General features: G+C 43.5%; 1 protein-coding gene and 1 long non-coding RNA gene across 2 annotated transcripts in view; one reads left to right on the top strand and one right to left on the bottom strand.

The window, feature by feature from the left end:
* The first annotated feature begins 11041 nt into the window (after positions 1-11041).
* The window catches only part of LOC307181339, a 142935-nt gene continuing 140396 nt past the window's right edge, over positions 11042-13580 (top strand). The window contains exon 1 of the long non-coding RNA XR_013826452.1: positions 11042-11124. This is a non-coding gene — a long non-coding RNA (uncharacterized lncRNA). The remainder of the gene's footprint in view (positions 11125-13580) is intronic.
* Positions 12660-13580, bottom strand: part of LOC307181338 (protein-L-isoaspartate O-methyltransferase domain-containing protein 2-like) — a gene marked incomplete at its 3' end in the record, with an annotated part of 100987 nt that continues 100066 nt past the window's right edge. Inside the window, exon 3 of the mRNA XM_079946621.1 lies at positions 12660-12664. Within this exon, the coding sequence (XP_079802747.1) occupies positions 12660-12664 (5 nt within the window). The remainder of the gene's footprint in view (positions 12665-13580) is intronic.

Here is a 13580-nt window from a genome sequence, read left to right as displayed (position 1 = left end):
TTTTGGAGACATAGCAATCCATAGGTTTTACGATACTTACTAGTCAGGTACATTCTTAGGCCTTTAATATGCGGTGTTGAGTCCATTTCGTTGAGCAAGGAGTAGCTCTTGTCTATTCCATATTTGACTTAAGGAACTTTATCTGTGCTCATTTCAATCTCTGGTTTTATGCAGCACCCCACCTCACCTTTACCCTTAAGCAAGCATAAGTTGGTTTTCTAAATTTGAGACCCTGTTCTGTTCTGTAATTCAGTTCCTGTGTAGCCAAGTTTACATTCCGTGTATTACTGATATCTTATGATGTTTCTTTTTCTGTGTGACTTATTTCAGTTAGAATCATCATACCTGAATCCACTCATTGTGATGCTAAGGGCCTGATGACATAGATTTCATTGCTGAGTGATATTGCTTTGTAAGTAAATACCACAACTTCTTTATCCATTTTTCACTTTCTGCGATGTTGAACTTGTACTGTAAACGAGGGTCTTGTAAACAGAGGTGTCCCAAACTTTGGGGTGGCTGTGTCTTTTTGATTTTAATTTCCCTAAGCTATAGGACCATAATTGGCAGTGCCCTAGGCTCTGTTGCTTTGTTTTTTAGATGTTTCAGGAAACACCATACACTTCTCCGGAGTGTCTGTTTGCAATTTACATCCCGCCCATCAGCATAACAAGGCTCCCAGTTCTCCATGGCCTGTCCTGCCTTTCTGGATTTTACACTTTTTTCAGATGGCCCTTTTGACCGGGGGGAAGTGAGACTTCATTGTAGTGCAGATTTCCTTTGCAAGCTTGCTTTGTTGGCCAAAAAGGGCGTATGCGTTTTTTCTTGAATATATTCAGGAAAAAACGCATACGCCCTTTTTGGCCAAGTGCATCATTGTGGACGTTCTGCCTCTTTTCCTATGCTTTCAATGCAATTCCAGTCTACCTCCTGAAATCGGTTTCCTGCAATTCTGCCCCGTTTTCAAGTCCTCTTGGCAGCCTTACTTCAGTCTATTTTTGGACGATAGCTGTCATTTATAACTCTGCAGATTTGTGAATTACAGTGCCCCTGAGCTCCTTTCTTCAACTCGCTTTCTTGTGACCTGGCCGCAACACTGCAGGATGGCTTCAGGCCCTAATCTGGTTCCGGCCCGGCATGCTGAGCCTTTGGGTAATTCCTCTTCCTGGTGGGAAATGAGAGTTAAATTTGCCCGTCCAGACACCTCCAGCTAGCCTCTAATTGGTTCTCGCTATTCCTGTTCATCCTCCGCAGAAATTGCAAACTGGGCCAAACAGGAGGTTAAAGGGACTGACTCTCCAAGTCGGGAGAGTGTTAGTAAAGCGTCTGGAATGTTGCACCCGAGTACCAGGGGAGGAAAACTGAGACATATTTGAACACGTCTCCCGATCACATGGTTGATCATACTCTAGGTTCCACATGCATGTTTTAGCTGAAGGAAGAATACCTTAAACCTGGGTAGTTGAAACCCGTGGAATCGGTACCATGCAATATGACTTCAAAGGGTCTTCATTTGCTCACCGAACCTCTCCAATCCTATCACTGCTGCGTTTATGCCCCTGTACACATGCTTGATTCTCTTTCGGAGACATAGCAATCCATAGGTTTTAAGATACTTACTAGTCAGGTACATTCTTAGGCGTTTAATATGCGGTGTTGAGTCCATTTCATTGAGCAAGGAGTAGCTCTTGTCTATTCCATATTTGGCTTAAGGAACTTTATCTGTGCTCATTTCAATATCTGGTTTTATGCAGCACCCGAACTCACCTTTCCCCTTAAGCAAGCATAAGTTGGTTTTCTAAATTTGAGACCCTGTTCTGTTCTGTAATTCAGTTCCTGTGTAGCCAAGTTTACATTCCGTGTATTACTGATATCTTATGATGTGTCTTTTTCTGTGTGACTTATTTCAGTTAGAATCATCATACCTGAATCCACTCATTGTGCTGCTAAGTGCCTGATGACACAGATTTCATTGCTGAGTGATATTGCTTTGTAAGTAAATACCACAACTTCTTTATCCATTTTTCACTTTCTGCGATGTTGAACTTGTACTGTAAACGAGGTTCTTGTAAACAGAGCCATTCCAAACTTTGGGGTGGCTGTGTCTTTTTGATTTTAATTTCCCTAAGCTATAGGACCATAAGTGGAAGTGCCCTAGGTTCTGTTGCTTTGTTTTTTAGATGTTTCAGGAAACACCATACACTTCTCCCGAGTGGTTGTTGGCAATTTACATCCCGCTCATCAGCATAACAAGGCTCCCAGTTCTCCATGGCCTGTCCTGCCTTTCTGGATTTTACACTTTTTTCAGATGGCCCTTTTGACCGGGGGGAAGTGAGACTTCATTGTAGTGCAGATTTCCTTTGCAAGCTTGCTTGGTTGGCCAAAAAGGGCGTATGCGTTTTTTCCTGAATATATTCAGGAAAAAACGCATACGCCCTTTTTGGCCAAGTGCATCATTGTGGACGTTCTGCCTCTTTTCCTATGCTTTCAATGCAATTCCAGTCTACCTCCTGAAATCGGTTTCCTGCAATTCTGCCCCGCTTTCAAGTCCTCTTGGCAGCCTTACTTCAGTCTATTTTTGGACGATAGCTGTCATTTATAACTCTGCAGGTTTGTGAATTACAGTGCCCCTGAGCTCCTTTCTTCAACTTGCTTTCTTTTGAGCTGGCCGCAACACCGCAGGATGGCTTCAGGCCCTAATCTGGTTCCGGCACGGAACGCTGAGCCTTTCGATATTTCCTCTTCCTGGTGGGAAATGAGAGTTAAATTTGCCCGTCCAGACACCTCCAGCTAGTCTCTCATTGGTTCTCGCTATTCCTGTTCATCTTCCGCAGAAATTGCAAACTGGGCCAAAAAGGAGGTTAAAGGCGCTGACTCTCCAAGTGGGGAGAGTGTTAGTAAAGCGTCTGGAATGTTGCACCCGAGTACCAGGGGAGGAAAACTGAGACATATTTGAACACGTCTCCCGTTCACATGGTTGATCATACTTGGGTTCCACATGCATGTTTTAGCTGAAGGAAGAATACATTAAACCTGGAGAGTTGAGACCCGTGGAATGGGTACCATGCAATATGACTTCAAAGGGTCTTCATTTGCTCACTGAACCTCTCCAATCCTATCACTGCTGCGTTTATGCCCCTGTACACATGCTTGATTCTCTTTTGGAGACATAGCAATCCATAGGTTTTACGATACTTACTAGTCAGGTACATTCTTAGGCGTTTAATATGCGGTGTTGAGTCCATTTCGTTGAGCAAGGAGTAGCTCTTGTCTATTCCATATTTGACTTAAGGAACTTTATCTGTGCTCATTTCAACCTCTGGTTTTATGCAGCACCCCAACTCACCTTTCCCCTTAAGCAAGCATAAGTTGGTTTTCTAAATTTGAGACCCTGTTCTGTTCTGTAATTCAGTTCCTGTGTAGCCAAGTTTACATTCCGTGTATTACTGATATCTTATGATGTTTCTTATTCTGTGTGACTTACTTCAGTTAGAATCATCATACCTGAATCCACTCATTGTGCTGCTAAGGGCCTGATGACACAGATTTCATTGCTGAGTGATATTGCTTTGTAAGTAAATACCACAACTTCTTTATCCATTTTTCACTTTCTGCGATGTTGAACTTGTACTGTAAACGAGGTTCTTGTAAACAGAGCCGTTCCAGACTTTGGGGTGGCTGTGTCTTTTTGATTTTAATTTCCCTAAGCTATAGGACCATAAGTGGAGGTGCCCTAGGTTCTGTTGCTTTGTTTTTTAGATGTTTCAGGAAACACCATACACTTCTCCCGAGTGGTTGTTGGCAATTTACATCCCGCCCATCAGCATAACAAGGCTCCCAGTTCTCCATGGCCTGTCCTGCCTTTCTGGATTTTACACTTTTTTCAGATGGCCCTTTTGACCGGGGGGAAGTGAGACTTCATTGTAGTGCAGATTTCCTTTGCAAGCTTGCTTGATTGGCCAAAAAGTGCGTATGCGTTTTTTCCTGAATATATTCAGGAAAAAACGCATACGCCCTTTTTGGCCAAGTGCATCATTGTGGACGTTCTGCCTCTTTTCCTATGCTTTCAATGCAATTCCAGTCTACCTCCTGAAATCGGTTTCCTGCAATTCTGCCCCGCTTTCAAGTCCTCTTGGCAGCCTTACTTCAGTCTATTTTTGGACGATAGCTGTCATTTATAACTCTGCAGGTTTGTGAATTACAGTGCCCCTGAGCTCCTTTCTTCAACTCGCTTTCTTTTGAGCTGGCCGCAACACCGCCGGATGGCTTCAGGCCCTAATCTGGTTCCGGTACGGCACGCTGAGCCTTTGGTTATTTCCTCTTCCTGGTGGGAAATGAGAGTTAAATTTGCCCGTCCAGACACCTCCAGCTAGCCTCTCATTGGTTCTCGCTATTCCTGTTCATCTTCCGCAGAAACTGCAAACTGGGCCAAACAGGAGGTTAAAGGCGCTGACTCTCCAAGTGGGGAGAGTGTTAGTAAAGCGTCTGGAATGTTGCACCCGAGTACCAGGGGAGGAAAACTGAGACATATTTGAACACGTCTCCCGTTCACATGGTTGATCATACTTGGGTTCCACATGCATGTTTTAGCTGAAGGAAGAATACCTTAAACCTGGAGAGTTGAGACCCGTGTAATGGGTACCATGCAATATGACTTCAAAGGGTCTTCATTTGCTCACCGAACCTCTCCAATCCTATCACTGCTGCGTTTATGCCCCTGTACACATGCTTGATTCTCTTTTGGAGACATAGCAATCCATAGGTTTTACGATACTTACTAGTCAGGTACATTCTTAGGCGTTTAATATGCGGTGTTGAGTCCATTTCGTTGAGCAAGGAGTAGCTCTTGTCTATTCCATATTTGACTTAAGGAACTTTATCTGTGCTCATTTCAATCTCTGGTTTTATGCAGCACCCCAACTCACCTTTACCCTTAAGCAAGCATAAGTTGGTTTTCTAAATTTGAGACCCTGTTCTGTTCTGTAATTCAGTTCCTGTGTAGCCAAGTTTACATTCCGTGTATTACTGATAACTTATGATGTTTCTTTTTCTGTGTGACTTATTTCATTTAGAATCATCATACCTGAATCCACTCATTGTGATGCTAAGGGCCTGATGACATAGATTTCATTGCTGAGTGATATTGCTTTGTAAGTAAATACCACAACTTCTTTATCCATTTTTCACTTTCTGCGATGTTGAACTTGTACTGTAAACGAGGTTCTTGTAAACAGAGGCATCCCAAACTTGGGATGGCAGTGTCTTTTTGATTTTAATTTCCCTAAGCTATAGGACCATAAGTGGCAGTGCCCTAGGCTCTGTTGCTTTGTTTTTTAGATGTTTCAGGAAACACCATACACTTCTCCCGAGTGTCTGTTGGCAATTTACATCCCGCCCATCAGCATAACAAGGCTCCCAGTTCTCCATGGCCTGTCCTGCCTTTCTGGATTTTACACTTTTTTCAGATGGCCCTTTTGACTGGGGGGAAGTGAGACTTCATTGTAGTGCAGATTTCCTTTGCAAGCTTGCTTGGTTGGCCAAAAAGGGCGTATACGTTTTTTCCTGAATATATTCAGGAATAATTTGCCCGTCCAGACACCTCCAGCTAGCCTCTCATTGGTTCTCGCTATTCCTGTTCATCTTCCGCAGAAATTGCAAACTGGGCCAAACAGGAGGTTAAAGGCGCTGACTCTCCAATTGGGGAGAGTGTTAGTAAAGCGTCTGGAATGTTGCACCCGAGTACCAGGGGAGGAAAACTGAGACATATTTGAACACGTCTCCCGTTCACATGGTTGATCATACTTGGGTTCCACATGCATGTTTTTGCTGAAGGAAGAATACCTTAAACCTGGAGAGTTCAGACCCGTGTAATGGGTACCATGCAATATGACTTCAAAGGGTCTTCATTTGCTCACCGAACCTCTCCAATGCTATCACTGCTGTGTTTATGCCCCTGTACACATGCTTGATTCTCTTTTGGAGACATAGCAATCCATAGGTTTTACGATACTTACTAGTCAGGTACATTCTTAGGCCTTTAATATGCGGTGTTGAGTCCATTTCGTTGAGCAAGGAGTAGCTCTTGTCTATTCCATATTTGACTTAAGGAACTTTATCTGTGCTCATTTCAATCTCTGGTTTTATGCAGCACCCCACCTCACCTTTACCCTTAAGCAAGCATAAGTTGGTTTTCTAAATTTGAGACCCTGTTCTGTTCTGTAATTCAGTTCCTGTGTAGCCAAGTTTACATTCCGTGTATTACTGATATCTTATGATGTTTCTTTTTCTGTGTGACTTATTCCAGTTAGAATCATCATACCTGAATCCACTCATTGTGATGCTAAGGGCCTGATGACATAGATTTCATTGCTGAGTGATATTGCTTTGTAAGTAAATACCACAACTTCTTTATCCATTTTTCACTTTCTGCGATGTTGAACTTGTACTGTAAACGAGGGTCTTGTAAACAGAGGTGTCCCAAACTTTGGGGTGGCTGTGTCTTTTTGATTTTAATTTCCCTAAGCTATAGGACCATAATTGGCAGTGCCCTAGGCTCTGTTGCTTTGTTTTTTAGATGTTTCAGGAAACACCATACACTTCTCCGGAGTGTCTGTTTGCAATTTACATCCCGCCCATCAGCATAACAAGGCTCCCAGTTCTCCATGGCCTGTCCTGCCTTTCTGGATTTTACACTTTTTTCAGATGGCCCTTTTGACCGGGGGGAAGTGAGACTTCATTGTAGTGCAGATTTCCTTTGCAAGCTTGCTTTGTTGGCCAAAAAGGGCGTATGCGTTTTTTCTTGAATATATTCAGGAAAAAACGCATACGCCCTTTTTGGCCAAGTGCATCATTGTGGACGTTCTGCCTCTTTTCCTATGCTTTCAATGCAATTCCAGTCTACCTCCTGAAATCGGTTTCCTGCAATTCTGCCCCGTTTTCAAGTCCTCTTGGCAGCCTTACTTCAGTCTATTTTTGGACGATAGCTGTCATTTATAACTCTGCAGATTTGTGAATTACAGTGCCCCTGAGCTCCTTTCTTCAACTCGCTTTCTTGTGACCTGGCCGCAACACCGCAGGATGGCTTCAGGCCCTAATCTGGTTCCGGCCCGGCATGCTGAGCCTTTGGGTAATTCCTCTTCCTGGTGGGAAATGAGAGTTAAATTTGCCCGTCCAGACACCTCCAGCTAGCCTCTAATTGGTTCTCGCTATTCCTGTTCATCCTCCGCAGAAATTGCAAACTGGGCCAAACAGGAGGTTAAAGGGACTGACTCTCCAAGTCGGGAGAGTGTTAGTAAAGCGTCTGGAATGTTGCACCCGAGTACCAGGGGAGGAAAACTGAGACATATTTGAACACGTCTCCCGATCACATGGTTGATCATACTCTAGGTTCCACATGCATGTTTTAGCTGAAGGAAGAATACCTTAAACCTGGGTAGTTGAAACCCGTGGAATCGGTACCATGCAATATGACTTCAAAGGGTCTTCATTTGCTCACCGAACCTCTCCAATCCTATCACTGCTGCGTTTATGCCCCTGTACACATGCTTGATTCTCTTTCGGAGACATAGCAATCCATAGGTTTTAAGATACTTACTAGTCAGGTACATTCTTAGGCGTTTAATATGCGGTGTTGAGTCCATTTCATTGAGCAAGGAGTAGCTCTTGTCTATTCCATATTTGGCTTAAGGAACTTTATCTGTGCTCATTTCAATATCTGGTTTTATGCAGCACCCGAACTCACCTTTCCCCTTAAGCAAGCATAAGTTGGTTTTCTAAATTTGAGACCCTGTTCTGTTCTGTAATTCAGTTCCTGTGTAGCCAAGTTTACATTCCGTGTATTACTGATATCTTATGATGTGTCTTTTTCTGTGTGACTTATTTCAGTTAGAATCATCATACCTGAATCCACTCATTGTGCTGCTAAGTGCCTGATGACACAGATTTCATTGCTGAGTGATATTGCTTTGTAAGTAAATACCACAACTTCTTTATCCATTTTTCACTTTCTGCGATGTTGAACTTGTACTGTAAACGAGGTTCTTGTAAACAGAGCCATTCCAAACTTTGGGGTGGCTGTGTCTTTTTGATTTTAATTTCCCTAAGCTATAGGACCATAAGTGGAAGTGCCCTAGGTTCTGTTGCTTTGTTTTTTAGATGTTTCAGGAAACACCATACACTTCTCCCGAGTGGTTGTTGGCAATTTACATCCCGCTCATCAGCATAACAAGGCTCCCAGTTCTCCATGGCCTGTCCTGCCTTTCTGGATTTTACACTTTTTTCAGATGGCCCTTTTGACCGGGGGGAAGTGAGACTTCATTGTAGTGCAGATTTCCTTTGCAAGCTTGCTTGGTTGGCCAAAAAGGGCGTATGCGTTTTTTCCTGAATATATTCAGGAAAAAACGCATACGCCCTTTTTGGCCAAGTGCATCATTGTGGACGTTCTGCCTCTTTTCCTATGCTTTCAATGCAATTCCAGTCTACCTCCTGAAATCGGTTTCCTGCAATTCTGCCCCGCTTTCAAGTCCTCTTGGCAGCCTTACTTCAGTCTATTTTTGGACGATAGCTGTCATTTATAACTCTGCAGGTTTGTGAATTACAGTGCCCCTGAGCTCCTTTCTTCAACTTGCTTTCTTTTGAGCTGGCCGCAACACCGCAGGATGGCTTCAGGCCCTAATCTGGTTCCGGCACGGAACGCTGAGCCTTTCGATATTTCCTCTTCCTGGTGGGAAATGAGAGTTAAATTTGCCCGTCCAGACACCTCCAGCTAGTCTCTCATTGGTTCTCGCTATTCCTGTTCATCTTCCGCAGAAATTGCAAACTGGGCCAAACAGGAGGTTAAAGGCGCTGACTCTCCAAGTGGGGAGAGTGTTAGTAAAGCGTCTGGAATGTTGCACCCGAGTACCAGGGGAGGAAAACTGAGACATATTTGAACACGTCTCCCGTTCACATGGTTGATCATACTTGGGTTCCACATGCATGTTTTAGCTGAAGGAAGAATACATTAAACCTGGAGAGTTGAGACCCGTGGAATGGGTACCATGCAATATGACTTCAAAGGGTCTTCATTTGCTCACTGAACCTCTCCAATCCTATCACTGCTGCGTTTATGCCCCTGTACACATGCTTGATTCTCTTTTGGAGACATAGCAATCCATAGGTTTTACGATACTTACTAGTCAGGTACATTCTTAGGCGTTTAATATGCGGTGTTGAGTCCATTTCGTTGAGCAAGGAGTAGCTCTTGTCTATTCCATATTTGACTTAAGGAACTTTATCTGTGCTCATTTCAACCTCTGGTTTTATGCAGCACCCCAACTCACCTTTCCCCTTAAGCAAGCATAAGTTGGTTTTCTAAATTTGAGACCCTGTTCTGTTCTGTAATTCAGTTCCTGTGTAGCCAAGTTTACATTCCGTGTATTACTGATATCTTATGATGTTTCTTATTCTGTGTGACTTACTTCAGTTAGAATCATCATACCTGAATCCACTCATTGTGCTGCTAAGGGCCTGATGACACAGATTTCATTGCTGAGTGATATTGCTTTGTAAGTAAATACCACAACTTCTTTATCCATTTTTCACTTTCTGCGATGTTGAACTTGTACTGTAAACGAGGTTCTTGTAAACAGAGCCGTTCCAGACTTTGGGGTGGCTGTGTCTTTTTGATTTTAATTTCCCTAAGCTATAGGACCATAAGTGGAGGTGCCCTAGGTTCTGTTGCTTTGTTTTTTAGATGTTTCAGGAAACACCATACACTTCTCCCGAGTGGTTGTTGGCAATTTACATCCCGCCCATCAGCATAACAAGGCTCCCAGTTCTCCATGGCCTGTCCTGCCTTTCTGGATTTTACACTTTTTTCAGATGGCCCTTTTGACCGGGGGGAAGTGAGACTTCATTGTAGTGCAGATTTCCTTTGCAAGCTTGCTTGATTGGCCAAAAAGTGCGTATGCGTTTTTTCCTGAATATATTCAGGAAAAAACGCATACGCCCTTTTTGGCCAAGTGCATCATTGTGGACGTTCTGCCTCTTTTCCTATGCTTTCAATGCAATTCCAGTCTACCTCCTGAAATCGGTTTCCTGCAATTCTGCCCCGCTTTCAAGTCCTCTTGGCAGCCTTACTTCAGTCTATTTTTGGACGATAGCTGTCATTTATAACTCTGCAGGTTTGTGAATTACAGTGCCCCTGAGCTCCTTTCTTCAACTCGCTTTCTTTTGAGCTGGCCGCAACACCGCCGGATGGCTTCAGGCCCTAATCTGGTTCCGGTACGGCACGCTGAGCCTTTGGTTATTTCCTCTTCCTGGTGGGAAATGAGAGTTAAATTTGCCCGTCCAGACACCTCCAGCTAGCCTCTCATTGGTTCTCGCTATTCCTGTTCATCTTCCGCAGAAACTGCAAACTGGGCCAAACAGGAGGTTAAAGGCGCTGACTCTCCAAGTGGGGAGAGTGTTAGTAAAGCGTCTGGAATGTTGCACCCGAGTACCAGGGGAGGAAAACTGAGACATATTTGAACACGTCTCCCGTTCACATGGTTGATCATACTTGGGTTCCACATGCATGTTTTAGCTGAAGGAAGAATACCTTAAACCTGGAGAGTTGAGACCCGTGTAATGGGTACCATGCAATATGACTTCAAAGGGTCTTCATTTGCTCACCGAACCTCTCCAATCCTATCACTGCTGCGTTTATGCCCCTGTACACATGCTTGATTCTCTTTTGGAGACATAGCAATCCATAGGTTTTACGATACTTACTAGTCAGGTACATTCTTAGGCGTTTAATATGCGGTGTTGAGTCCATTTCGTTGAGCAAGGAGTAGCTCTTGTCTATTCCATATTTGACTTAAGGAACTTTATCTGTGCTCATTTCAATCTCTGGTTTTATGCAGCACCCCAACTCACCTTTACCCTTAAGCAAGCATAAGTTGGTTTTCTAAATTTGAGACCCTGTTCTGTTCTGTAATTCAGTTCCTGTGTAGCCAAGTTTACATTCCGTGTATTACTGATAACTTATGATGTTTCTTTTTCTGTGTGACTTATTTCATTTAGAATCATCATACCTGAATCCACTCATTGTGATGCTAAGGGCCTGATGACATAGATTTCATTGCTGAGTGATATTGCTTTGTAAGTAAATACCACAACTTCTTTATCCATTTTTCACTTTCTGCGATGTTGAACTTGTACTGTAAACGAGGTTCTTGTAAACAGAGGCATCCCAAACTTGGGATGGCAGTGTCTTTTTGATTTTAATTTCCCTAAGCTATAGGACCATAAGTGGCAGTGCCCTAGGCTCTGTTGCTTTGTTTTTTAGATGTTTCAGGAAACACCATACACTTCTCCCGAGTGTCTGTTGGCAATTTACATCCCGCCCATCAGCATAACAAGGCTCCCAGTTCTCCATGGCCTGTCCTGCCTTTCTGGATTTTACACTTTTTTCAGATGGCCCTTTTGACTGGGGGGAAGTGAGACTTCATTGTAGTGCAGATTTCCTTTGCAAGCTTGCTTGGTTGGCCAAAAAGGGTGTATACGTTTTTTCCTGAATATATTCAGGAATAATTTGCCCGTCCAGACACCTCCAGCTAGCCTCTCATTGGTTCTCGCTATTCCTGTTCATCTTCCGCAGAAATTGCAAACTGGGCCAAACAGGAGGTTAAAGGCGCTGACTCTCCAATTGGGGAGAGTGTTAGTAAAGCGTCTGGAATGTTGCACCCGAGTACCAGGGGAGGAAAACTGAGACATATTTGAACACGTCTCCCGTTCACATGGTTGATCATACTTGGGTTCCACATGCATGTTTTTGCTGAAGGAAGAATACCTTAAACCTGGAGAGTTCAGACCCGTGTAATGGGTACCATGCAATATGACTTCAAAGGGTCTTCATTTGCTCACCGAACCTCTCCAATCCTATCACTGCTGTGTTTATGCCCCTGTACACATGCTTGATTCTCTTTCGGAGACATAGCAATCCATAGGTTTTAAGATACTTACTAGTCAGGTACATTCTTAGGCGTTTAATATGCGGTGTTGAGTCCATTTCATTGAGCAAGGAGTAGCTCTTGTCTATTCCATATTTGGCTTAAGGAACTTTATCTGTGCTCATTTCAATATCTGGTTTTATGCAGCACCCCAACTCACCTTTACCCTTAAGCAAGCATAAGTTGGTTTTCTAAATTTGAGACCCTGTTCTGTTCTGTAATTCAGTTCCTGTGTAGCCAAGTTTACATTCCGTGTATTACTGATATCTTATGATGTTTCTTTTTCTGTGTGACTTATTTCAGTTAGAATCATCATACCTGAATCCACTCATTGTGATGCTAAGGGCCTGATGACATAGATTTCATTGCTGAGTGATATTGCTTTGTAAGTAAATACCACAACTTCTTTATCCATTTTTCACTTTCTGCGATGTTGAACTTGTACTGTAAACGAGGTTCTTGTAAACAGAGCCGTTCCAAGCTTTGGGGTGGCTGTGTCTTTTTGATTTTAATTTCCCTAAGCTATAGGACCATAAGTGGAAGTGCCCTAGGCTCTGTTGCGTTGTTTTTTAGATGTTTCAGGAAACACCATACACTTCTGCCAAGTGTTTGTTGGCAATTTACATCCCGCCCATCAGCATAACAAGGCTCCCAGTTCTGAATGGCCTGTTGCCGTTCTGGATTTTACACTTTTTTCAGATGGCCCTTTTGACCGGGGGGAAGTGAGACTTCATTGTAGTGCAGATTTCCTTTGCAAGCTTGCTTGGTTAGCCAAAAAGGGCGTATGCGTTTTTTCCTGAATATATTCAGGAAAAAACGCATACGCCCTTTTTGGCCAAGTGCATCATTGTGGACGTTCTGCCTCTTTTCCTATGCTTTCAATGCAATTCCAGTCTACCTCCTGAAATCGGTTTCCTGCAATTCTGCCCCGCTTTCAAGTCCTCTTGGCAGCCTTACTTCAGTCTATTTTTGGACAATAGCTGTCATTTATAACTCTGCAGGTTTGTGAATTACAGTGCCCCTGAGCTCCTTTCTTCAACTCGCTTTCTTTTGAGCTGGCCGCAACACCGCAGGATGGCTTCAGGCCCTAATCTGCTTCCGGTACGGCACGCTGAGCCTTTGGTTATTTCCTCTTCCTGGTGGGAAATGAGAGTTAAATTTGCCCGTCCAGACACCTCCAGCTAGCCTCTCATTGGTTCTCGCTATTCCTGTTCATCTTCCGCAGAAATTGCAAACTGGGCCAAACAGGAGGTTAAAGGGACTGACTCTCCAAGTGGGGAGAGTGTTAGTAAAGCGTCTGGAATGTTGCACCCGAGTACCAGGGGAGGAAAACTGAGACATATTTGAACACGTCTCCCGATCACATTGTTGATCATACTTGGGTTCCACATGCATGTTTTAGCTGAAGGAAGAATACCTTAAACCTGGAGAGTTAAGACCCGTGTAATGGGTACCATGCAATATGACTTCAAAGGGTCTTCATTTGCTCACCGAACCTCTCCAATCCTATCACTGCTGCGTTTATGCCCCTGTACACATGCTTGATTCTCTTTCGGAGACATAGCAATCCATAGGTTTTAAGATACTTACTAGTCAGGTACATTC

The sequence above is a fragment of the Stenella coeruleoalba genome (assembly GCF_951394435.1).
Source record: "Stenella coeruleoalba genome assembly, contig: scaffold_384, whole genome shotgun sequence".
Classification (NCBI taxonomy): domain Eukaryota; kingdom Metazoa; phylum Chordata; class Mammalia; order Artiodactyla; family Delphinidae; genus Stenella; species Stenella coeruleoalba.
Note: the sequence above shows the minus strand (reverse complement) of the source record. Positions and strands in the feature narration are given on the sequence as shown.